Here is a 26,089-nt window from a genome sequence, read left to right as displayed (position 1 = left end):
GTTGCCTTATTGACCCAAGTAAATAGTAAATGCTTTCTCGAAAACACAGTTCTTAGCTGCCAATCATACCTGTGTTTGCTTCCACCATTTTCTCAAATGCCAAAGGGCCGTATCCGAGGTAGCACATCCTGAGACCCATCATACGTCTTAACCGGATGTGGAGGCTTATGCCTGTAATCCCAGCCCTTGGGAGGCTGAAGCAAGAGGGGCCCTGGGCTTTTAAAGCAGACTTGAGGTGCATATCATTTGTCTGTCCGCAAAATGGATACCCATTTAGGGCAGGTAAAGATCCGATCCAGAGACTGTGTCAACACTGTGGGTCATAGTATTCGAGAAGAGACAGCAACTAAGTAAGATTAAAGGGCCAGGAGCGGGCAAGAAGATAGCAAAAACTTACATGGTGATGGCGGAGCAACAGGCAGTGTAGAAGGGTCATGGAGACGGGCAGGTTCACAGGAGGGTGAGGCCGGGACTGAAGGTGTTCAGGAATCGCTGCCAGCTTCAGTGGTTGTGGGAAAGTTGCTGAAAGTCAACGAGTTCCTCCCCAAATCACGTCTCATCTGAAGGGAAGGAGGGGAAACCCTTAAGAAATAGAGCTTTCTCTGAGCGAAATAATTGCTATCTTGCATTCATGTAATAATGAAAAACATGTATTTGAATATGAATGTCAGGAAAGGAAGGTGATCATTAGGGGAAGGGAAAAGCACAATAGACCTACCTAATTAGCAGGGGGAAAGGGGAATGAATAGCAATCTGGCCAAATTAGCAAAAACAGCTCCCAGGAAAAGGAGGAAACAAGGAAAATCATGAATAATCATAAAGCAAGATGGAAGGAGTCACGTCTATAACACGCATTGTATGAAATATAAATGTTCAGAACTTTGACATAAGCTATTCACGTAGTTCATAAAAGTTATTGGTATTCATAAGGAACATGCTTAAAATGCCTTCTAAAAAGGTGGAAAATAAAGAGATGCCGAGTAAGTGCGTGCAATAAACAAAATAAGGGTCACTTTATTTATATCTATAAAGATAGAAGTTATTATTAAAAAAATTTAATAGGAATGGGAGGGTATCTCTGAGATAAAGTACTTATGTATAGCTCACGTGAGGCCCAGAGTTCCAAATTCAACCATGCAACAAAGGCGGACTCTTCAACTGCACCCATTAAAAGGCGTAGTAGTTAAAGTATCTAAAGCAAAAGGTATTAGAAAAAAAGCAGCCTCGTTCAAACACATTTATAATATGTCATTTTAAATCGCCCTCTTCAGCCAGATCTAAAAGAAGAAATAAGAGAGTCAGTGGATAAGCATGGTGGTGTATAGGGGTAACCCTCGAACTCAGGGAGCTGAGCCAGGCAGATGATGAGTTTGAGGCCAGACTGGGCACAGTGAGATTCTCTGTTTAGCTATAACCTGTGCGTGTCCAGAGAGTATAACGCTGAATAGAAAATGATACATTTGAAGCATTATGGAATAATTTCAGAAACCACTTAGGTATATGATCACAAAAATGAAACAAAATATTCATGAGATTTTATAATCGAAATGCGATCATACAATATAGAAACATCAAACGACAGAAAGATAAACCAAAATGATCTTACTCCCCACAGATTATTTATATGTTCATTGATTTGAGAAGAAACAATGGAAAATAAAAATAAAATTCTACCTCTAGAATTAATAGAAGATGTCAAAAGCCACACTAATAAAAAAATATATATTGACAAGGAGTATATTTAAAGAATAAAAAATCAACAATGACAGAATTTGCCATACATCTTAAGAAATGAATAAATAGCAGGATATGAGAAGTGAGAATTAAGTGACCAACATAAAACTGGAGTTAAAAACAAAGAAAGACGTTAACTCTTTTAAAAAGACTAGGGCCGGGCATGCTACTACTACAAACTCGCCTTCTCCTTAGAAACTGAGGCAGGAAGAGCTCATGTTCAGGACCCTGTCTCTAAATTAAAAGGGAGGGAAGGAAGGGGAAGGCTAAGAACATCGCTGCGTAGTAGAGCAGGTGCCTAGAATGTGTGAGCCTCTGGGCCCACTCTCTATGAGTACAAAAAAGTTTAAATAAGGCCTCTTAAATATGAAAGTCCATGTTAAGAACTAAGGAGAGGTGACAGAGGGGTTGAAACACCTAAATAGTACTGAGGTAGGAACGTGAAAACCCCAGAGGAAATGTTCCTTCTCAGAAATGATGATTGATCTAGAATGTTTCAGAACATGAAGAAAGACTTGTTTTAAAAAATTAGCCTTGAGTATATTAAATCCAGTATTAAAAAAGCTGTCTGACACAGTCCTCAGGTAATACAGGTAGGAGCTGTGTAGACTACATTGTTTCTCAGTACTGTGTGAAATTTTAAGTTACTTTCCTCATGTCAAAACCCACCAACTTATAAAGCAAAGAGACCAGTAGATCAAATTAATAACCAAGTATTTATTAATCTTACAGACAATGGAAGCAGAAAATCTGTTAGCATAATAAGATTAATATATCAAAATTTAAACATATGATCTTATCAGGAGGTGATGGAAAATTTTAGATAAAATTTAGAAGACATTCTTTTTAAAATATACTAAATAGCCGGGCGGTGGTGGCGCACGCCTTTAATCCCAGCACTTGGGAGGCAGAGGCAGGCAGATCTCTGTGAGTTCGAGACCAGCATGGTCTACAAGAGCTAGTTCCAGGACAGGCTCCAAAGCCGCAGAGAAACCCTGTCTCGAAAAAACCAAAAAAATAAAAAAATAAAAATAAAAAATAAAATAAAATATACTAAATAAAACCAAAAAAGAACCCATGAAATGCATATACATAAATACCTTATATTGAAGATGATAGATATAAATATAGCATATTTAAGATGATACATATACATAAATATGTTATATTTAAGATGATCTTTGAAAGATCCAAACATCCCACTAAATAGTGAGATACTAGGGTCTTTCATTTAAAATCAACAGCATATAATTGATTCACCTACTCTCACAATTACTAATCAAAATTATTTTGATATTTTGATATCTGCAAAAAGAGAAGGAAAAACAGTGGATATATTACTTGGAAAATGTCAAATCAGCAATTTTTTCCAGTATGTGATTATATGCACACAAAACCATGTGTTGCAGAGGATAAAGATAGGATCTGAAGTGCATGGTATGTAAATTAATGCAAGATTAACATAAAAACAACACAAGTATTATAATATGCAAGTTAAAAGTATAGATTTGAGATCCTGATAACATGTGCTTGTATCCCAGCGTGGCCATTCGTTAGCTGTGTGGCAGTTCTGGCCGAGCCAGAGAGAGTTTGCTTGGAATATGTATATTTTATGGGGATGGAGATGACATGGAACCTTCATAAAGTATCGCTGGATGCCACATAGGATCTGAGTGACCAGGAAGACAGTGATTTGGGGACGAGGAAATGGCAGTCTACAAAAAGCAGTTCTCCCAAAATGGATACACAAAAGGGGAAAGCCATTGAATGGTACCCCAGTGTGTTGGGATTATTTTCAATTCAAGTAAGTGATTTAAAATTCATTTGGAGGAATGGGAGTCTAAAATTAGATCTAAAACATATGTAAAAGGTCAATAGTGAGGCTGAAGCGGCCTTGTGTATTCTGTGTGCTATAGTCTGAAGCGCTGTACCACATCTATGTGGTATTGGTACAAATACTAAGAAGTAGTTTAGTGTCATGGAATAGCATTTAGAAATAGATCATAGTATATGGTGAAACTTAACACAAAACCAAAAAAATTGAATTCAGTGGGATTTGATAAATGGTGCTGGCACAACTGGTTATCCATCTGGAAGAATGTAAAATTGGACCCATATCTCTCAACATATTCAAAAATAAATTAAGATGGATTAAAGACAAATGTTGGGGGAAAAGCAATAAGAATTCGAGAAGTTTCAGAATAGCACACGGACAACTTGGGCCGTGAGTATCAGGAAGCTCAAACACAGTGGCCGCAGCACCTCAAGGACTTATTTTCTCACAAATAATCTGAACAGTGATCAAAGCTGCCACCCAGGAGGCAGGGCACTTCCATGTGTTCTGTTCGGCCACCCTTACTGTGTGGCTTTTATTCTGTGGCTCCCTGAGTGGTTGCTGCCCTTCCGTATTCCTGATGAAAAGGGAAGGAGCAAATGCATAGGTGTGTGGCCCCCTCTACATGTTGAACCATTTCTCTTGACTCCCCTGAGGCTTCTAGCAACTCCCCTTTTCAGAGCTACAGGAAAGAGAGGAACACCCTATTTTTGTTCCGTGGCTCTCATAGCAGAGGTGGCCAGAAGAATGTGGTTGTGAGTCCATATAGTCTGTTTCAGGGGCTACATACACACCCCAAAACTAGAGGGAACTTTCATTGGAAGCAGAAACCTTAAAAGGATTAAAATTTTTAAATGATGATTTTTATGTAAAACCATTTTATATAAACCCCCAAATAAAACCACTATAATAAAGAAAACGTATTTCTAACTTGTGTACGTACAGAAGATATGTACAATAGACTCAGAGAAGTGTCTCAGTGTGAAGAGAGCACTCATTCTTGCAGAGGACCTGGATTCAATTCCCATCATTCACGTGGGAGCTCACAACCATCAGCTCCAGTTCCTGGGGATCCAGCGCTCTCTTCTGACCTCAGGGGACACCAGGCAAGCAAGCAGTGCACAGACATACATACAGGCAAAATACTCATGCTCATTAAAATATGAATCTTTAACACACACACACATGAGCAACTTTTACAAATTGAAAACAGCTATTGTGGTTGGAAAGAAAATGACCCTCAGAGGAAATGTTATCATTAGGAGGTGTGGCCTCGCTGGAGGAAGTGTGTCACTGTGGGGGGGGGGGAGGCTTTGAGGTCCCTTTTGCTCAGGCTTCCCTCAGTGTGACTATTAGACCACTTCCTATTGCCTGCCTATGAAGATGTAAGGACTCTCAGCTCCAGCACCCCATCTGCCTGCATGCCACCATACTGCCCTCCACGATGAGAGTGGACTGGACCTCTGGACCGTGAGAGAGCCACTACAATTCAATGCTTGTCCTCTTTAAGAGTTGCCATGGTCACGGTGTCTTTTCACAGCAATAAAACCCAAACTAAGACAGAGAGCAGTTTAGTGGATAATTGGCAGGAATGCACCGTTCAGAATGGGGAGCAAGGTACGCTGTTCTTCCTCTGATTCTGCGAAAGATAGCTGATTCCACAACTCTGCTCTCAGACTCTCCACCATCACTGACCTTCATTGTCCTTCTGTGGATTACTTTGCATCTGAGAGTTCCTTGGCGACTTACCCAGGGGACATCCTCCCAGCATGGCCATCAGATAACTCATCAAAGTCTTCTCGAAGAGGAAGAGGTGTCTGCCTTGCTGGAATGAAGAGCTCAATTTGCGAAGAGGCAGTCGCGGGTCTCAGGTGTGACTGATGGAGTCCTTCCGATATAAACAACCTTCGTGTTCCATCCTGGCATTCTCCATGTCATTTTCACAGGGGGACACAGCCCATCCTCATCAGCCTCTGCCTACAGTACACTCCTGAAGTGAGGACTTTCTGTGCACTTATCAAATGGGGAACTGAAGAAGAAACGGAAAGAAACAATCTCAACAAAGAAGCAACTCACAAATGGGTCTTTCTGAAACTTTTTTCAAAGGCATGTGTAAAAGTATGAAATATATATACAGCAATTTTGGAGACTTACACAGTCTCCAACAGCAAAATTGGGATTTTGAGAATCCCTGGTAGAGAAGAGACAGCAAAATATATTGACACTGGCTGAATTAGTAGCGTGGGTCTTTGAGGGGGAAGACCTCCAATTTTAAATCACCAATGAAAAAAGGCAAAAAATAATCTCTGCTTTGGGAACCCAGCATGTTTGTCATTCAGGGTGGGGGACAAAAACCATCTCCCAGGTCAACCAGACATAGAACTAAACGTGACTTTTGTGGCAGGAGGCAAACCAAAAGATGATACAGTTCAGTACACACCCCCACACACTCTTCACATACATCTTTCCCCATTCCTCTCCTTTCTATGTGTGTTTTTGAGACAAGGTCCACACTGTAGCCCAGGCTGTCTTGAAATTAACTGGAAAGCCCAGGCTGGCCTCAAACCCTCATTACTAGGTTTACAGGAATTCACCACCAAGCTTGGCTTGTGGTTTTTTTTGTTTTGTTTTGTTTTGTTTTGTAAGCTCTTTCAATTTAGCTTAAAGATGAAGTATAAACCAGTCTCTAGTGAGGAAGGAAATTTAACCCTTTAGATATATAATTCTCTCCAAAGACTTTTTCTTCAGTTCCTTCTTTTGGACTTCGTAGTCTCAAGTTCCATCGCCTGCCATTTTTTGTTGCTTCAGACTTTCACAGTGGGGAAAACTTTGCCATGCAGTAAATCTTTCAGATAGGTGAGGAGACCTGAGACGGAGACTCGTCCTGGTGCTCACGCAGACAGTGACTGGTCAGTTCCAGGAATAAGTAAAATCATTTCAAACCATTTTTCTTGTCTGCCCTTTTTAATTTCTAATACAAAACAGCATAAAAGGCTGGATGTGTTCTAGGATATATTGGAATAGGCAAAATGTGGTAGGTTGCAAAAAGACTAAATATTAAAGAAAGCTTGATGAATTAGACTCCACCAAACTTAAATCATTCGGCTTACATACAATACCTTTAAGCAACTGAAAATGCAAACGGTGGTCTATGAAAAAATATTTCTGTGTGCATGTGTGTATGTGTATGTGTTCAAAATGCTTGTATATAGAATATAGTATATATTAATACTATATATAAAATATAGTATATAGAATAATACATAATATACATATAAATGATATAGTATATAATAAATTTATAAGAATACTTCTGAAAGAAATGTTACCTAAAAAGTACAGAGATGTTTAATACAGATGAGAGGAAGTACATGGCATCATTAGCCACCAAAGAGATGAAGATTGCAGGCGCCGTGGGATACTTTAGCTCATCCACTACAATTGCTGGGATTAAAAAGAACAGCTCTGCTTCAGTTATTTGGTGAGTCTCATACTTGGGAGGAGGAGGCAAGATCATCAAAAGTTAGCCTGAGAGACATACTGAGAACCTGTATCCACAAAACAAGTAGACAAAAGACACCAGAAAATCAAGTCTGTCAAAAAGTCTTGGTCGGTTAAGAGAGCTTGCCTCCAAGCCTGATAAATGGGAGTTCAATCCCAGGCGCTGTAACGTGGAGGAGAACCAGCACCAGCAAGGTGTCCTCTGACATGTGTGCTGTGGCATGCTTGTGCCTGCATATGCACACAAAATAAATAAGTACAGCACACCGTGACTGCTTAGAACAGGAGATGACTGGCGGTAACACGGAAGGGTGAATTTGGGACCATGAAGCGCTCATACATCGCAGATGGAGAGTGAAATGTAAACCTGCACAACCGCTTTGGAAAAAATAACACCCCGCTCCAGGGTCCAGGAATTCATTTCCCAAGTATTTACTTGAAACAAATGAAAACATGTGTTCATTGCCAACATGGTCATAATCGGCAAGGTGGAGGATAGTCATTCAATTAAATGTGACCCAACAGTACCAAGGTCACGTGACATTGACATGTGACAACATGGAAGGATCTCAGAAACATTCCACCAATCCAAAGAATCCCAAATCCAGACCACATGCCTCCATTAGCATGGCTCAAAGAGCAGACAGGGCTGATTTGTCTGAAGCAGGCGAGTGCTTGCCCATCATGGGTGGGGGTGTGAAAGAACTTAGCGAGTTCGGTTCAGGGTGCCATGTCTGATTGGACTGGTGGTGGCTGGATTTCTTGCACTGCATAAAGTGTCTGCTTTGGGTTTGGGAGCTTTGCTGTATATAAAACATTCTTAAACAGTAATCCCCAAACCGCACCAAAAGTAGACATGGTCAAACATGGGTAATTGAATGTGGCACATTTGGGGTTTGTAGTTTTTCTCTCCTAGTTCAGTCAGGGTGAGATTCCATTTGGTGTCATGGGCAGTCACAGTCTCCACTGAGCTACAGCCACAGTTCTCACTTAAAAACAGCCTCAGGTGCCGGTGTACCGAAAGGCTCTGCTGAGTGAAAACAGTTTGCACGTAATAATGACACATGGCATATGTAAGAATTGGGAGGCGGTGGCATGTCAGTGGGAACTTGCCTTTCTAATATTTCCTCAGCTTCCTAGTAGAAAAAGTCTATTAAACACTAAGAAATTGATTACAAGTGGGTGAAGGCAGTTGACTTATTAACAAAAGTGACAATATTTAAATGCTTCTGCATAGTGTACGTTCCAAAGAGATGAAAAGTATCGGATTCTTATTCCTTAAAATGTAGGACATGAGGGCTATACACATAATTTTAGAGTGTCACAAATAGCATTGGGCAGATATAAAAATAGTATTTGTAACTCCTTTGATTAAAATATTAATTATGTGGGACTGCCAAGATGGCACTTGCTGCCAAGTCTGAAGCTCCGAGTTTGGTCATGGGAGCCCACATGGCGGAAGGAGAGAACAGACACCTGTAGGCTGTCTTCTGGCCTCCACATGCCCGCCCACACTGGCACTGCGACATGTGCGCACTGGCATGCACACTCGTGTGTGCAAACCACACCAATAAATACAGAAAAGTAGAAAGAGTGATGTGTGTTTCTGTACCCTTTTTACCCTGGCTTTGGGGATGAAGTAGAAAAAAATTACTTCTCATTCCTCTTATTTATATTTTGTTTATTTGTAGATTTCGAGAGTCTGAAAATTTATTGAACTTTCAGACATGTTGGCAATTGTCAGAGGAAGATTCAAGAGCCAAGAGGAAAATGCTTTTAATTTTAAAGACTGAGATTTGGTTTCGTCTTGGATGCCATTATAATGAATAATGAGGCCTGATCCTAGACTTCAAAAGAAATATGAGCATATGGTTGTGCCATTTAGCACTTAATGCTGCTATGAATTTCCAGTTAGACCCCAAACTTTTCCTTTCTCCCGTGGTCTCCCTCCCCTCTGTCATCATGCAAAAATGAAAGGAATCCCAGGCTCGCTCTTGTGTTTTCTGTGATATCGGCTTTTTGTGTGTGTCTCGAAAATTGGGTTTTATAAAAAGAGACAAATACCTGAGGCATTAATCAGATCTAGGAGGCTAATTACTGCAACTCCAAAGTTTATTACTTTTAAATATTAACTGCTTAAAATGATTCATTTGGAGATCAAATGATTAATCCCTCTCCATCGCTGTAAATGTCAGCAGTGGGATTAAAGGATTTAGATGGGCATGTTTACTCAACCTTAAATTTCTCTACTAAAGACACGAGTTAAGTAGCCTTGGTTTATCACCATTTCATGTTAGTGTTTCTCTCTTTTCTCCTTCCTTTAGCTCCCCTACCTAACTGATTGTTAACTCATTTTGGCTAAGAAGGCAAACTCTTCTTTCAGGCTTGGCGGTCAGGCAGCTTTGTAGATTACCTACCAGAAGGTGTAAGGAGATAGATGTAGCTTAGAGCCCTCCTCGGGACACAGTGGGAGTAATCCATTCCCCTGTCTTGGCCTTTATGGGTCTCATGTCCTGAGCCCAGAGCTTACTGCTAAACTGGTATCCAGTTCCTTGACACGTTGCCAATTTCGGATGCACATTGCGAAGCTCCATGGTGCCGCTTCAGTCCCAATGATTAAACTCCTGCTGCTTCATGCCAAACCATATGCATATTGAGACCCACACCTCCCACAGTCTGCCTATCAGATGCCAGCAGATATGTCGTAGGGGTATTATCATCTCCGGGTCTTGGCTTGTTCTAATGGCATAATTAGTAAGTAAAAAGCAAACTCATTTTCAGAATGCCTTTTCAATAAATGTTTTAGCATTACTGTAATTGCAAATGGTTGCTAAAATCAGATTTTTTGTGGCTGGGTGTATAAAACCTAGGGTGAGCATTAAGACTTGTTCTTATTTTACCTGTCGGTAGACTCACAACCTAGGCTTTCTCATTCGCTCCACAAACCTTCCGTGCAGTATCTGTATGAGTCCCCTGCCACGGAAGCCTGACAAATCTAATTGGGGGGAGTGATACCCCACAACATTGATTTTGTATCGGCTTCTTCTCCTTGACGACATACCTGGAGCTTTCCCCTTCTGACCCACATCATCAAATCCACTTGGTGAGCACTTTGAGTTTCCGTGGACTGGGGGACCCTCCATAGCTGCATTCTTGATGACTGTGGGGGACATCCTACCTCTCTCCATTAGACTTGTGATTGTAGTAATGAGCTCATTGTCACCATCCTCTGGAAAGTCAAGGTTATCGCTGTGGAGCCGGGAAATATGCTTTTTTTCTCACCTGCAGTAACATATAAAATACTCCCCCATTCACATGGCAGAGTTGGATGGTTAACGATCAATGCCAACTTGCCCGCATTGAAAATCACATAGGATGTTGGTGAAGTACACCCATGGTGTATCTGTGAGGCCATTTCCAGAGGAGAATAACAGAGAGGAAGACACGCCTTGGGTGGGCAGAACCATTCCCTAGTCTGATGGCCCAGTGGAATTAAACTAGAAAAGAAGGAAATGAGCTGTTGGCATTTGCCTTTGGTCTCTTTCCTGGTTCTACCTGGCATAAACTGCTCTCTTCCCTCCTGAGAGACTGATTGCTCTGAACCCATGAGCTAAAATAAATAAATTAACTAAGTTTTATTCTTTAAGTTGTTTCTCTCAGGTATGCTATTGTGATGATAAGATATTGAAAAACAGGAGATGGTTCAGTAGTGAAGAGCATGCATTATTCCTGTGGGGGACCTGATTCGGTTCACTACACCCTTAAGGGATGCTCACAATTACTTCGAATATAAGCTTCTATATATCCAATACCCCCTTCTTGATACTGTAGCCACTCGCACACACATAACGCTCACACTGAAAATAAAAATAAAATCTTAAATAAATAAATCAAAGCTGGAAACAGCGGGGCTATACATCAGTGACAGAGCACTTGCCAAATTTGTTTGAAGCTCCAGGGACTCGCCTCCTGGTACCAAAGTAAAAGTCTATTGCATATTTGAGGATAAGCATTCTGCTTAACAAGTGGCAAGTGTTAATTAAGAAAGTTAAAGTAGGAAAAAACAATGTGTGTGTGTGTGCTTCTATTATAGACTGTGCTATTGTTGTACATTTTGTGAACACGCCCAAAAGAGGAGCCATAGTTAGCAGGCAAGCATGCTGCTTCCGCCAGCACCTAACAGAAGCCTGTAGTTTTGGACCCCTGAAGAAAGAATGTCATCCGTGCCCAAGAACAAATAATGTCATTCAAGCTCACAGGAACTAAGGGGAATAGTACAAGACAGTGGTAGATTAATTTGGTTTTGTTGTATTTATGCTGATCGATTTATCCATTTTCCTTATTTGGATTATGGTTGTTATTTGTGACAATGGGTTTTTATTTCCTTTTAAGACGACCCACGTATGAAGAAGGAAATCATGTCCAAGGTCATTTCTTCAGAGCAAGGAGGATTGGGGGCACAGCTTATTCAAGAGAAGGTGGCTTTGAATGAGAACTATTAAAGAGCAGATCAACAAAATTCATTTTTAAAGTATTTTTTTATTTTTACTTACTAAGATAGTATCATGGAAAAAAACAACCCCTCAAGCCTATTCTGTTCCGTTGTTTTCTTTGCAGCCAATCCCTTCTAAATGGACCATCATACGTTATTTATACTTCCTGCTCTTTATTCATGCTTAGAACACAGGCACATTTATATCTGTTTGTTCTCTCTCCCTTAGTTGCCCGAAGGGTGATTATACCATACACTCTGTTGCGTAACTGACACTTTCAACTTTAAAAAAATGTGTGTGTGTACGCGTGTGTATGCGCGCCTGTATGTGTGCATGCACGTGTGTGTGTGCGTGTGTGTGTGTGTGTGTGTGTGTGTGTGTGCATGCGTGTGTGGCTCTCCTCCAGATCTGATGATCTGAGTCCAAATTTCTGCTTTAAGTTAGCCATGCAATGTTCCGTAGTGAACATACGCATCTCACCCAGGCAGGCACTCTCTGGTAAACGTTTAGGTTGTTTCAATTTTTGCATGGATGCTATAGTAAATGTTTCTTGCCCGTGTACATTTGGGATCTTCGCATAGCATGTAGCTATTAAGATAAATTATCTGGCTGAGTTTCAATGGGAAGGCATTTCCTAAGGAAGAAGAGGGTGCATTAGAAGACAAAGGAATATAGAGAGGAAGCACAAATAGAGTCTCCTAGCATGCCCATGGAACGAACAGCTTTCGCAAAGAGCAATAATTCCGGTTTCCCCCTTGAAGTCAATACACTGCAGTGACCTAAATTGCAAAGACACACAGCAAATTCTAGACTCTGTTTCCAGTGTGATATCCTAGGGAAGGAGCTGATAGGAACGAGTGGAGGTGAGAACATGAACTTGGGACCGTCCTGCACTGACAATGGGAATTAAGAAGTGCTTTTCTGTGGAGAGCCTCCAGCTGGAGAATGCCAAGTCTCTACCTCTGCTGCGGCTCAGCAGCGCCTCTCCTAGTGTAAACCCAGGAGAGAAGAAGACATATACACACCAGTCCTGTGTGCCAATATTCCTCGTGGTATTTTCCTAGTAGTGCCAAATAGAAACAACCCAAATGCCCACAGTCTCTTGAATGCATATGTGAAAGATGACATATCCATACATTGTAATACTCAGATATGAAAAAATGTATTTCTGATACAGACTAAAATGTTTTCCATTTTTAATTTTTTTCAGATTTTGCATTTATTTATTTTTGCATGCTGTCTGTGTCTGTGTGTCTCTGTGTGTATCTGTATGGGCACACATGTACCAAGGTCTGAATGTGGCGGTCAGGACTACTTTCAGGGATTGGTTCTCTTCTCTGCACCATTGGGGTGTACTGATGGAACACAGGTCAAGCCTGGGCAAAGGCCTTTACCTACAGAGCCATCTCACACCTGTGTTTGAGCTTGAAAATTATGGTGGTCAGTGAACCAAGCCATAGAAGAGCACACACTGTAGGATCATCTCTGAAATCTCTCAAATCACCATCTGTACAAATAGAAGTTGATTGGTGGTTACCAAGGGACAGGAGAGGGAGGATGCTAGCAGAAACTATGAGATGGCTGATGATTATGGAGTCTTTTCTGGGGATAGGAAAGGCATTCAAAAATTGATTTGGTCATAGTTGCAGAAATCTGTGAATCTCCTCAAATGCATCGAGTTGTACACAATGCATGCATTGGGAATTAGATCTGCCTGGAGTTCCTTCCCACATGTCGCTCAATTGGATGACTGCTTATCTAGTGGTATGAAGCCCTGAGTTCAGTCCTCATCACCACCCAAAACTCAACGGTGCTGCACACCTATAATGCCAGCATTTGGGAAGAGGCAGGGCAGGAGGATCAAAGTTCGAGGATACACTTGGTGTGAAACTGTGAAGAGTTCCAGGCTATCCTAGGCTGCTGATACCCTGTTTTAAATCATACACACACACACACACACACACACACACACACACACACAGAGAGAGAGAGAGAGAGAGAGAGAGAGAGAGAGAGAATATCACCCATGCCACTTGTTCTCTTACATAGTATTTTCAAGCGTCATTCTTAGGAAAGTCCCTACCTCCTTTAATTAGGTTCCAGGTATTTCAGAAGGTAGGAACACAGGCTGTGTAGCTAACCCATTTTCCTGATCCCCCTCCTTTACTTAAGGCATAAGTGCTATGCCGCCATGTTTGGAGTGTTTGTTCCTATACCATTCTGTCTGCTTTGTCACATATCCCAATTCCTATTTTTTTAAAAAAAAAAAAAAAAGAACATTTATTTTAAAGTGATGCAGCCTGCCTTGGCTATATTTATTCATTCTTTCCTGTATAGATTTTTCAGTTTATGAGTATCATAAAACAGAATTGGCTAATCTAATCCAAGCTAATGTTGCATTTTAATCACCGTGCATTCCGCCCTCAGGTATACTTTGTTCTTGCTATAATTTATTGTTTTGGTCCTGTTTCAAATTATAATGGGAAGATCTGCTGTTGGCCCCGATGAACAAGGCTACTGAAATTCAAAGTGCAACAGATAAAAATAAACACTCTTTTGGCCAATTTTGGACAAACAGTTAATCTAAAGACTGTGAAAGGCAAAAAGATGAGTTAAATTTAATAGTGTTATAACTACTGAGAAGAACATAAGTCCTTGACACACAAACCTGGAGCTTATTCTCACGCACCTCACAAGTGCTTATCCTTCACAGAATTGTCCTTAGTGGCTTCTTACGCACCTACCTCTCTGTATTGCCCTCAGCCCTTCTCTGAGACAAACCAAGCTCAACCCTACTGTCCCAGCTCTTATGTCCCTGCCAGCTGTCTCTTCTCCCAGGCATGAACCTTTCTTCTCTCCGTCTGCTCTATATTTGTTAAAACTGCCTGTGTTCATCATTATTATTAGTATTAGTATTAAGAATAGCATATCTTACAAACAGCACTAGATGGTGGGAAATGATTTGGTAAACTAATTAATTACTCTGGCTTATGGTTAGTTCTCCCCCAGGGTAATCCCATTCAATCAAGCGATCCTAAAATTCAGGACTGCCTAACCAAAGAGAAGAACCAATAGCAGTAGAATTTTAAGCCTGAGAGCAGTGATGGCGGATGACTTACATACACACCAGCTTTGGTGGTGGGGTGACCATTTGCAGGTGATTTGAAACGGAATCTTTAAATTATAGGTCACTATGATTATCATGCCTACCAATATATTTTAAGGGATTTCCTCACATTTACGTAAGCCATGCCCCCCACCCCCGCACTCCTTCGTTGCTATGTAAACCTCACACGTGTTAAGCGAGCACTGTTCCACCGAGCCCATCACCAGCCCAGAACACCACCTAGGTCAAGTCATGAACATTCTGATAGATATAAAACATGGTAGGAAAGAGACCTCAGCAGAACTTGTGGGTGGCTTTAACCTTCATGTATCTGAAGTCAAGTTCTGGAAACAAAACTAAGCTTTTCAATTCGGCGGAGGAACTCTAACAGTGGTTTCTGCTATTGTGCTTGCTTTATAGTTTAAACTTCAGAACTAAAGTCCTAAAGACATTGGAATTTTTGTGTGCTACTGACTGCAAAGGGTCAAATAATTCTGGACCTTGGGTTGTGTGTATTTCTTCCTTTGTGAGGACAGCATGTGGGATATTTAGCTGCTCAGCGAGCTATGCTTATCTGCCCGGAGAGCAATTAAGGGCTGCGGCTTTCTGCTTTCTTTCTGTGGAGATTTTGATATCAGGACGGCAGTAAGGTGAGAAGTCTTTAACTTGGAAAACGTTCCAAGTTATCGTTCAGGAAGTAGGGAGTTTGGTTTGGTTGTTTGTTGTTTTCTGTTCTGGAATGTCCAAAGAATTACAATAGTGTACTTTCCCCCCTAACTCTAAAAAATACTTCATATTCTAGTTTGAACAATCAGTATAGCTGGCGGCATAGAGATCCCGCTCCACTTTAAAAGTGACCAGTAAACAACAGTAAAGAAACTCTTCTGTAGCTCATCCATGTCCACTTCGCATGGTATCAGCCTTGCTTTACTGACTTTTCGTGGGTACAATCTGGATGAATTCTTTACGGATACAACCCACACCATGAGTTCGCCTTCCTTCACCCTGGCTAGGAGAAGCAACTTTCCTTTTTCCTCCTCCTTTTTTCTTTTCTTTTTTTTTTTTTTTTTTTTTTGCCTTCCATGCTGATTTGATTCCAGCGCTTATCCACATCTCTCTGATAAGCACAGTTTGATTTCTAGCTAATTGTGGCAGCGTTGTTCATTATTTATGAGTGTCATTGTCAGAATCCATTTGGAAGTCTGACTGAGATAAAGCTGATTCCAACTTCCGATATGACCACGGCAATAAAACAATTAACCACACTAGTTTAAATGTGCCGGGCCTGGAGGGGGCTAATATCTTTACAACCAAATATTTACTAGATCGTGTCTTGTGTTTGATTTATTTCCTAGAAGATTCAACATGCCATTTTATCACAAATAATTTATAATACCCTCTCTTAAAAATATAATGTAGGTTTCTCATAACAGCAAATTAACACTAAAATATTCATGTAAATCCATAAGATGGAAGTGGGAAAATTAAGACCATGAGTCATATAAATACTTAATATTCATAAAAGATTTGGTAAAGAAGCTGTGTTTAAATCAGTCTTTTTCTCTTACTCTTCCTTTTATGTATTTGATTCTGAAGGTGCCTACGTCTGGGGCCTTCTCATACAGGCAAGATATAAAACTGGGTGAGCCCTTGCCTTCTCTGGATCTTCTAGAATCAAGCAGGATTCAAATTGTCCTTATCCACAGAGTAATAAAACACTGAGATCCCCAAAACAAATACAAGTTGGGACGAGTCATTAATACTCGAGGTCTTTCTAAAGTGCCACCTAATTTAAACACTTTTGCTTTAAGTGATTGCCGTGCCATGAGTTTTATTATGCTCAATTTATTAGTGAAGGCTTGCGGAGTTCACAGCCATTTATTTTCAGGGAACCTGATTGTATCGTTAATTTTTAAAAACGTATCAACTCCCGCTTCCTTTGTAGAGTGCGCTGGACTTGGAAAACTCGGGTTCACTTTGGTCAATCCAGATGTTTCCAGGTGTTTCTTCAAAGCAAGACATCTAGGAAAAGAAATATGCAATGTGGGGTGATAATTTTCAAGGTGTTACACTATTGAGTGTTGAGGTGCACACGCCCATACCTACACAGACATGCACACACATAAAGATGTACACACACATACATATGGATGCACACACAATACACATATGCACATGTGCACGTGCATGCACACACATCTCCACACACACATAGGGAGAGAGAGAGAGAGAGGAAAGGAGAGAGAGACATTTATATTGCTTTTTGAGTGAAAGCGAGAAGATACAGTTAAAATGACCAGCTCCTGTTTCTACTTAAGCAGTAGCTCATTACCCTGAGGTAAACTTTTTTCCCCCAAAGAAGTAACGTGTAAGTGGAAAAAAAGATCCCATAGTTAGGACCAAAGCTAGCACAGATGGCCATTTCTGTTGCTTCACCGTCGGCTAAGCCAAATTCTGCCATCAGAAACCAGTTTTTTGGTCTGTGTTAGGTTTTCGTGGTTGAGCCATGAATCCATCTCTGGAGGTGCTTACGGGGTGAAGTTGACAAAAGCACTCTGAGCGGAAGTCCGCATCCAGTCCGCTGGGCCTCCTGCCGCCCCGTAGTTGCATCCACTTGACCTTATGTCCGCAAAGCTGGTGCAAACCCCTGGTGCTGGGAGCGGGAAAGCCTGGACAATCGAGTGTTTCTTTCAGGGAAGTTTTCTTTTTTGAAAGAAAATAAAGTAAAAGAAACTAAACCGTGGGACTCATATACTTACTAGTTGTTGTCTCTCTTTCCCCCTAATTAGGACAGAATTTTACCCTAAGGCAGTTAGGCGTGTGTGAGTCCGCAACCCGAAGAGGAGTGGCATTCTGTGCAGAAATGGGGCTCCCTCACAGAGGTTACTCCATCAGTGCAGGGTCAGATGCTGACACGGAAAACGAAGCAGTGATGTCCCCAGAGCATGCCATGAGACTTTGGGGCAGGGGGGTCAAATCGGGCCGCAGTTCCTGCCTGTCAAGCCGGTCCAACTCAGCCCTCACCCTGACAGACACAGAACATGAGAACAAGTCGGACAGTGAGAGCGGTAAGTTTTATTGTTTACTTTCCTATGTTGGCGATTCATGCGTCCGTATTCCGGTTGACTGTGATTCATGTTTCCTTCCATGCTTTCTCTTTCTTGTCTTTTCTTTTTGTGTTAAGGTGGTAGGGCCGAAGAAATTCTTGTGAACGGCTTGGGGACCTGTCCCCTGGTGTACGGTGGGATCAATATTTGATGTCAAATTATTAAATTTGCGCAGACTCTGTATGGTGTGTTAGATATGGTTTTTGGAAAAACAGCTTGTGTACAGGAGCAGGGGAAAGAAAAGATTAAGTCTAACTTATATTGGATCATGTCACCTGTTAGCTTTTGTGAACTAGGAAAACCGTGTTGGTAAAAGTTTTCCCTGGAGTGAGCTTGCAATCAAAGATGTCCTAGCAGATTCCTCTTGAAGATATCTCAAAGAAGTCGCAAGATCTTAGAATGGGTGAGTGGACACACAGAGTAGTTTATTACCAGGGCTGAACTGATTGAAGAGCAAATTTGGTCATGCTTTAAACTTCCTAGTTTATAGCTGAGTGGTGGTGGCACCCGCCTTTAATCCCAGCACTCGGGAGGCAGAGGTAGGTGAATCTCTGTGAGTTCGAGGCCAGCCTGGTCTACAAGAGCTAGTTCCAGGACAACCTCTAAAGCTACAGAAAAACCCTGTCTCGAAAAACCAAAAAAAAAAAAAAAACTTCCTAGCTTATGAGAGCCATTGAAATCTTGGTAAAGGGTGGGAATGTGGCCTTTGATGTCTTTGGGAACTGGATTACTGTGCAATTAAGTCCACATACAAAAAATTGGATTTAAGGATGTCTAAACAGCAGCTTTGCCTGGTCTAAAAAATGTCATTATAAATTACTAGTACTTACGTCCTACTGCCGGTGTGGAGTAATAATATAAAAAACTGTATGCAATAATAAATTGAAAAGAAAACTTAATATTTTAGTAAGACAGTACTGCTAAGAAGAATTGGAACAATGGCACCAACACAGAGACAATTAAAAAAGAAATCTCTCCAGCTTTTAATATTAGGCGTGTGCTTCTCCTTCAGTCTGTTATTAATGCAGTGTCTATCCTATACATCAAACAGCAAAGAGAAAATTAAACCAGACGAATTGCAGGATGTGTGAAAAGGAAGATGATTGTTTATTAATAATGTTTCACCTTTATTATTTATTGAGCATCTTTCTCAGCTTTGGTATATAACAGGAGCGCAGATCTGTGCTTAGTTTTCAGTGTCAGCTGAGATATAGCGTGACTCGGTGCTCCCTCCTGCTGCCTAGGCATTTCCTTGCTATTCATGGGGCGGAGAAGTTTCATTTAAATCATTGGAAACAATTTATTTTATGTAGAATCCTCTAATGCGTTAGTCCAAAGTGAAGCTAAATTACCAACAGCCGCTCGGTATCTTCCTGTTGGAAGTATGAGTCCTCCATGGTATCCGGCTTTATTCCAACACCATCAATAGGAAACAAGGAAGATTCTATCTCACAAAATGAGTGTTAGAATCATGCAGCCCACATTTCCCTCAGCCAGTCCATTCACCTCAGTACCATCTGTGTTTACATCAGTTTTCATAGCGGATAGAGAAGTCACTAACCTTAAATACTTATAATCTGAAATGAATATTGCTTCATGCACTTCACATGAGACTTCTTGAGCAACTACAGGTGTATGCTCAGGTACTGCATTTGACCTCTTTATTTTCATAATTACACAACAAAAAATTACATAAAAGACAATGCATGCAGATATTACATTTCATTCTTGTTATCTGAACCATAAATAATCCATGTCTCTCTATTTAATGTTTTACATGGATTCGACTTACTTTTTCACTCCAAATCTTTGTGGCACAAATTTATTTTATATTAGCTAATTGTGTATTAATTTTATTATTTTTAGCTATGTATCATGGCAGATTTCTTATTAACTAGAAGGGAAGGGCCTGCTCACAGAAAGAAGGAAAGTGAAGGAAAGCCGTACCTTCATCCCCCTCGACGGCAGTTAGGAAATGCCATCCAGACCTTCCCGTGGAGCTCTGGACATTTGGCAGCACTTGCTGAAGGTAAACAGGTCAGCTAAGAGCACAGAAGAAAGTGTCAAAAGCAATATTTTTTAAGTTAACCAGTGGTGACTTCAACTTGGGCTTACTCTTTCCTCAAGATCTGGTTGTGATTGCTTTTTAAACAACATTTTGGTGGTCTGAGAATCCTCAATGAGGTCCCTTGGAGGAAGGACACGAGAGGAAAGGAATTGGTGGAGGTTATTGGCATGAAACCTGGCCATTTCGTGTCTTTCATATGTGTGCATCCATAAGAGTATGTCAGGTTCATTTGTTTGTTCTGAAATTTCAGTGATTACTCAGAAGGAGCAAAAAGTCATTAACTGATTACATTTACTTCTAAGGAAGAGCATTTATCTGAGATATGTAGCAGCCTTTAGAATGATGGGTTGTGAAATCAAATAAGGGTGATGAAGACTTTTTTTTGCCCTGATATAAAAAAATGTGCGTTTTCCCCCCTCCTTGGCTACTTTAAGGTAAGAATTAAAATTTGTAATTATATACAGGTCTTCTAAAATTTTTTATTTATTTCATGTGTATGGATGCTTTGCATATGTGTATGTCTGTGAGCCACATGTGTGCTGGAACCTGTAGAGGACAGAAGGCATCGTCGGATTCCCTAGAACTGGAGTGGCAGGTGGTCATGAGTTTCTATGTGGGTGCTGGGGATCAAAACCTGGATCCTCTGGAAGAGCAGATGATGATCATAATCACAGGGCTCTCTCTCCTGCCCTAGACAAGTCCTCTTCATACCCTTATAAACAATATCCTCAGAACCGTATTTTTGCTTTCACTACTACCTTTAGTTGAATATTTCCAACATAAAAATTAAAAAATATCTCAATTCTGCTCTCCTTTGGTGTTTTAATTTACTCTAACTTTGACAGAGTATTGATCTTCCACTTACATTTCATTGATTCCTCAGTTATTCATTATCCAATTGTATTCATCTTGTACTGGCTTTAGATACCGGGCAAAGTCCTTAATGCACCCATGCACGCACAGGCGTGTGTGTGTGTGTGTGTGTGTGTGCATGCGTGCATTGTGTGCGTGTGTGTGATATTTTACAATATAAAGAGGAGAACATGGAAGACTTAAGTAAAATAATTCGTCATAATGACACCATAAGGGACCAAGATATGGCTGTGTTTTCATTGAGTTTAACGTGGGAGTTCCCACTGCCCATTTTCATCAATGGGACGACTGTGAATGAGGCTGCTTTTCCCTCGGAAAAGATGTTTGTACAGCTATCCAAGCTGAGTGCCTGTCATTCTAGTCTAACTCCAAAGAAAAGTTAAGTTACTAAAGGGAAGCAGGTTTCATTTATTTGTTGGCAAAGAGTCTGCCAGTTCACGTTAAGAGGTGCTGGAGGCACTGCGAGGCTGATGCCCCTCAGAGGGCAGGAGCATCCCATGTGAGTAACGACCATACGACCGCGCCACAAGGCTCGCTGTTGGAAGAGATCACAGATTCAGAGCAAGGGAGAATGTGTTGTTGTTTTTTTCTCTTTTCTTTTTCTAAACTTACTTTTCATCAGCCATGAGAATTTGCCGTTCCAGAGAATTTGGAGGGGAGAAAAAAAAAATCAGTCTATGATGCTTCCCGTGGAATTCCAAGCTTGGGGTATGGGAGAAGACCTTTCTTGATAGAACTGGGGTCTGTGGGAGCAATCCTTATTATATGTCAGCTGCCTGGCAAACCTGCACACACTGGATGGTGGTGATCTGTGACCCACCCCCATTACCAGCCACTCCAACATGAAAGCCCTTGAAAGGTTACGAAATGAACGCAATGGGTACCCGAATCAAAGGCAAAATTGCCCGTGGTTTTGGATCGTTTTCGGCTTCTTTACTCCCTCTGATGTGTGGTTGAAAGACCCCTGACCTAATTCCCACTAATCTAATCTTGATTCTGGATGTCTATCTAAATGTCAGGAACAAAGGACTTGGCGGTGTTTTCAAAACATCCATCTTTTTGGCTTAAAAATGTTCTCATGTACATCCCTTCCCAGTGTTAGCAGCAGACTTGCATTTCATCTTAACTGGTTAACAGTGCAGTGTGGCAGACGCTGCCTGAGTGAAGACCTCAGCTCTCAGGGTTCCGATCCTCTTCACATCTGCCCCCCATCCTTGACCACTGTTGTCTGCGTCGCTGGTCCTGCCAGCACTTTATACCATGCCTGCTACTTGGTCAGCTAAACTGCCAGCCGTTTGTTGCGGGGGGGGGGGGGGCGCTAATCTCACTCTTTCTTGTCCTGTCGATTTCTTAGTGTTTCTGGGGGCGGGGGTGATGTTTAATTGAAGTTTAACCAAAGGATGGTGCTCACTGTCAGACTGCCTAGGAGGAGGTGGCCTTACTTTCTGCGTCACCATGACTCAAGGCCTAGAGAGTCCTCCCGGAAGGTTTCTTATTGGCCCCTGGGTCTCCCAGTTCTGGGACCTAGGGTAAGTCACTTAATCTTTTTGTGTTATGGTGTCTACCTGGGTAAAGCTGAAGTAACAGCAAGCCATGCATAGCTCATTGGGATAAGACAATGTTGGGCTTAAATGTTGGATTTGTATTACGGTCAGAACTTGGCTATAAGTGAGTGTGTGATGTTGTTTTTATTTACAAAGATGGAAAGTCATATCCTTGAGTGATGATGAGAATTAAACCAAATGAGCAGTATCAAGTATCTGCCTAGCTTCGGTTCACAGTAAATGCTCCTCCCTGTCATTCCTGCTTCCAATCCACCTCTCCCTACCTCTCCCGCTTTAGGCCATAGTCAGGTATGTATAGGGTCTTGTAAGAAGAGGAAAGACAAGATTTGGGGTCTTCTCTGATGATTCGCAGAGTCTGTAATTTCTGTCACCATTTACTGACTTTCTTATTTTCTTTCAGAACCCCACATCCTTTTCAATTTACTGTAATTAAATGAACGTGCATTGAATGGCGCTGATAATTAGTCAGATGGCTATAGACTTCAAAGGCTTCAGCCTGCTCCTTCCCCTCCTGGCCAAAGGAAATTTCAAAAGTAGTGTTTCCCTCAAAGGCATGTTCCTTAGACAGCCAGTCAATTAAAAGACCATTTAACTGATGCTCTCTGGTTCACACAATAAAATAAATCATTCCCACAAGACTCCATCTCTCACCTGGCGTCTTAGCAATGCACCCATCGCAGGACCCCGCTAAAGCCACACTAATTGTGTGTGATACCAAAGTATTAAGGGCTAATTGGACTGGCAATGAGAGCGTAACTTTAAAGTAGGGTCTTTGTTAGGTGGAAGATACTTGCTTTGCACAGCTAAAAAATACATTTCGGGGAACCAGTTTTACTTGTCCTTTGAAATGGGAATTTTAAAAGTCAACTTCCTGTATGGAAAGAGAACGTCTAAAAGTTGAGTTACTGTACTATAAGTTGAAAAATAGGTATGTCGCTTAAACCGATTTAATTTGCCATTATTATGATACTGTTTATATCATCTCTCAGTAGAGAATTTGAGCTGCTTTGCAATTTAAATTACTATTTTGGGCCAATTTTGTTCTAGAAGAGTTTGGGAGAAACTACTAGTGGCCTTGCAGGAGGCTGTGATGTCACCAACCTGTGATGCCGTGAGTGACTGGGATGCTCTTGGCACGCAGGGAATAGTATTGGGATTTTCTGAAGGTAATTCTAAGGCAGATGCAGGTTTGCTTCACTAGACTGATTCCATTCCTCCATCTTTTCTCACCCACATCCTTTGGAGAGGAAATTGCTTGGGAGAACTGAGATGGAATTCTCTTGCTGTATGAAATAAACGCTATTTTCCGTGTTATTTTAATTGTGTGAAATCCTGTTACACATACGAAGCTATAGCTTGAATGAAAATTCCATTAGGGGTTCTGATCTGCAGTGTAGTGGTCAGTGCTGGCAGGCTCTACCATTGCAAATTCTATTTTCCGTTTTATGTCAGGGCTCTCGAATGTCACAAACAGATAACAGAGTATGCTGGGTGCTCATTAAATCAAGCTCAGAGTTAGGGTGCTGCTTTGCCAGATAGACTCCAATTGTTTCCAGTGCATGAAATAATTGAATATTCTGGGTGTGTCTGCATTTATAATTTCAACTGCAACTTGCCAAGCTCTGGCCAAAAGCTATCATTTTCATTTTAGAATGAATGTTCTCGCTGCATGGGAGGGTTTAAGTCACTCTTGGGAAGAGAAGTAATGACTCAAGTAAGATTTAGGTGGCATACACCTTTAAGCCCAGTACTGGAGAGGCAGAGGCAGGTGGATCTCCAACACCCACACTGACACACACAACACACACAGACACACATACACGGGATTATAAAGACATATTATAATCGCTCTTACTTAAATATTTGCATAGGTTTATATATTTCCATCCAAAAGAGATTTTCAGGAAACTGTATTGTGAGTTATTATTTCTGTTAAACTCATTTTATATTCTACATGGTTTCGTTAAAAAGAAATCGTGTAGGAGATAAACTCCTTGTCTTTAAATTCGGAGCCTTCTTGTGGTGGCAGAGTTAAAAATCAAAGCAAAGCACACTAAGCACATATTAAAACTGATGATGTATGCTATTTTGATTTTTGAATGTGTTTTTGATATCCTTGAGAAATCCCAGTGGTCGTAGTGAAATTGTTTTAATTAATGAATTCAGTGGTAGTGAATGCTGAATCAGGTTTATGGGTATAATTATCACTGAAATAGAAAAAATAAATGTTAGCGTCATAGAAGCTCGGTTTATTTGTCATTTTGAGTGTAGTCAAGTGTTTGAAGAGCAACTAGCTACTTTTTTGTGTGCTATTTAAAGAATAATCTTCTCAAGGCAAGGCATAGTAATTCCGTTTATTAATATCACAGACATGCAATATTCTATGTGAAAATCTTCTACATTATTTGGTGACGAGTCTGGATGAGCTGGTTTTACTATACTGTGATTTTCTTAAATGCTTTGGTTGACTTGAGATGGTTTTGCTGTAATGAGTAGGCTGTACATAAAATAAATGTAATAAGCATTTGAATGCATATTGAAAGAGATGCAAATGCATATACACTTGCAAAAGGAGCAATTAAGAATGCCTGATGACTGTTACCTTGACTTTAAATATTATTATTTTGAGTCACACAGAAACTGCAAATTGAATTAAGTCAAGATGTGACTTATTGATTCCATTTCTTATTTAGCGACTACATCTTCACTCAATGAATAATAAATGCTGACTGTTGTACCGAGTGTTGGAAAGAAAAAGTGAGTAAGATGTAGTTCTTGACCTCTAGAAGCTCCCAGCCTAGTTAGACAAATAGATATGTAGACATGTAATAGGATTTTAATACGGTAAGTGTTGGGACAACAAAATCTGCGAAGCCAATGTCAGCACAGAATAGATGGTGGCCGGGAAGGACAAGAGCAGGAGAGGAGAGACCATTTCATAAAGAATGGGGCAAATGGCATCCAAAAGTAGGTTTAAACGTCCAAGACAGACGAAACAATGAAGGAAAATGTGTCCTGGCTAGTGTTATATGCATTTGACACCAGCTAGAGTCATTTTGGAAGAGGGAAAGCCCCAATTGAAAAAATGCCTCCACCAGATTGGCCCGTGGGCAAGCCTGTGGTACATTTATTTGCTCGGTGATGGATGTGAGAGGGCCCAACTCACTGTGGTTTGTGCCACCCCTGGACTGGTGATCCTGGGTGCTGTAAGACAGCAAGCTGAGCAAGTCATGAGGAACAAGCCAATAAGCAGCACCCCTCCATGGCTTCTGCATTAGCTCCCACCTTCAGGTCCCTGCCCTGTGTGAGTTCCTCCACTGACTTCCTTCTGTAATAGACTGATGGGGAACTGTATGTTAAAAGCAACCCATTCTTCCCCAAGTTACTTTTGATCGTGCTGTTTTATTGCAACAATAGAAACCAGGATTCAGACAGCATGGGGAACCTCTAAGAGCTGTTACTAAAGTAGCAAATTGTTTGGTTCCTGTGCTGTTTTGAATGAGAATGCTTCCCAGAAGCTCAAATATTTAAACATGTGGTCCCTAGTTAGTGTTGGTAGGTTTATGAAGCATACGCTTGTTGAATGAAGTATGTCACCGCGGGGCAGGCTTTGACGTTTCAAAGCCATGGGCCATTGCCCGTTTCTCTCTCTCTGCTTCCTACTTGTGGTTCAAGATGTGAGCTCTCAGCTTCCAGCTTCAGCTATCACACCTCGGCTCAGCCATAATAGACATTTATCCTTCTGGAACCATAAGCCCAAATAGACCCCTTCTATCCCTTGCCTTGGTTGTAGTAGTTATTGCAGCAA

General features: G+C 41.0%; 1 protein-coding gene across 4 annotated transcripts in view; it reads left to right on the top strand.

The window, feature by feature from the left end:
- Positions 1–26,089, top strand: part of Tenm3 (teneurin transmembrane protein 3) — a 448,945-nt gene that overhangs the window by 8,649 nt on the left and 414,207 nt on the right. The window contains exon 2 of one of the 4 annotated variants that reach the window (XM_041673597.1): positions 17,458–17,736. The exons of the other annotated variants lie outside the window; for them this stretch is intronic. Within the exon in view, the coding sequence (XP_041529531.1) occupies positions 17,458–17,736 (279 nt within the window). The remainder of the gene's footprint in view (positions 1–17,457; positions 17,737–26,089) is intronic. 4 annotated transcript variants of the gene reach the window in all.

This window comes from Microtus oregoni, unplaced genomic scaffold (genome assembly GCF_018167655.1).
Source record: "Microtus oregoni isolate MIOR12 unplaced genomic scaffold, Mior012 000024F_ref0000369, whole genome shotgun sequence".
NCBI classification, from domain to species: Eukaryota; Metazoa; Chordata; class Mammalia; order Rodentia; family Cricetidae; genus Microtus; species Microtus oregoni.
Note: the sequence above shows the minus strand (reverse complement) of the source record. Positions and strands in the feature narration are given on the sequence as shown.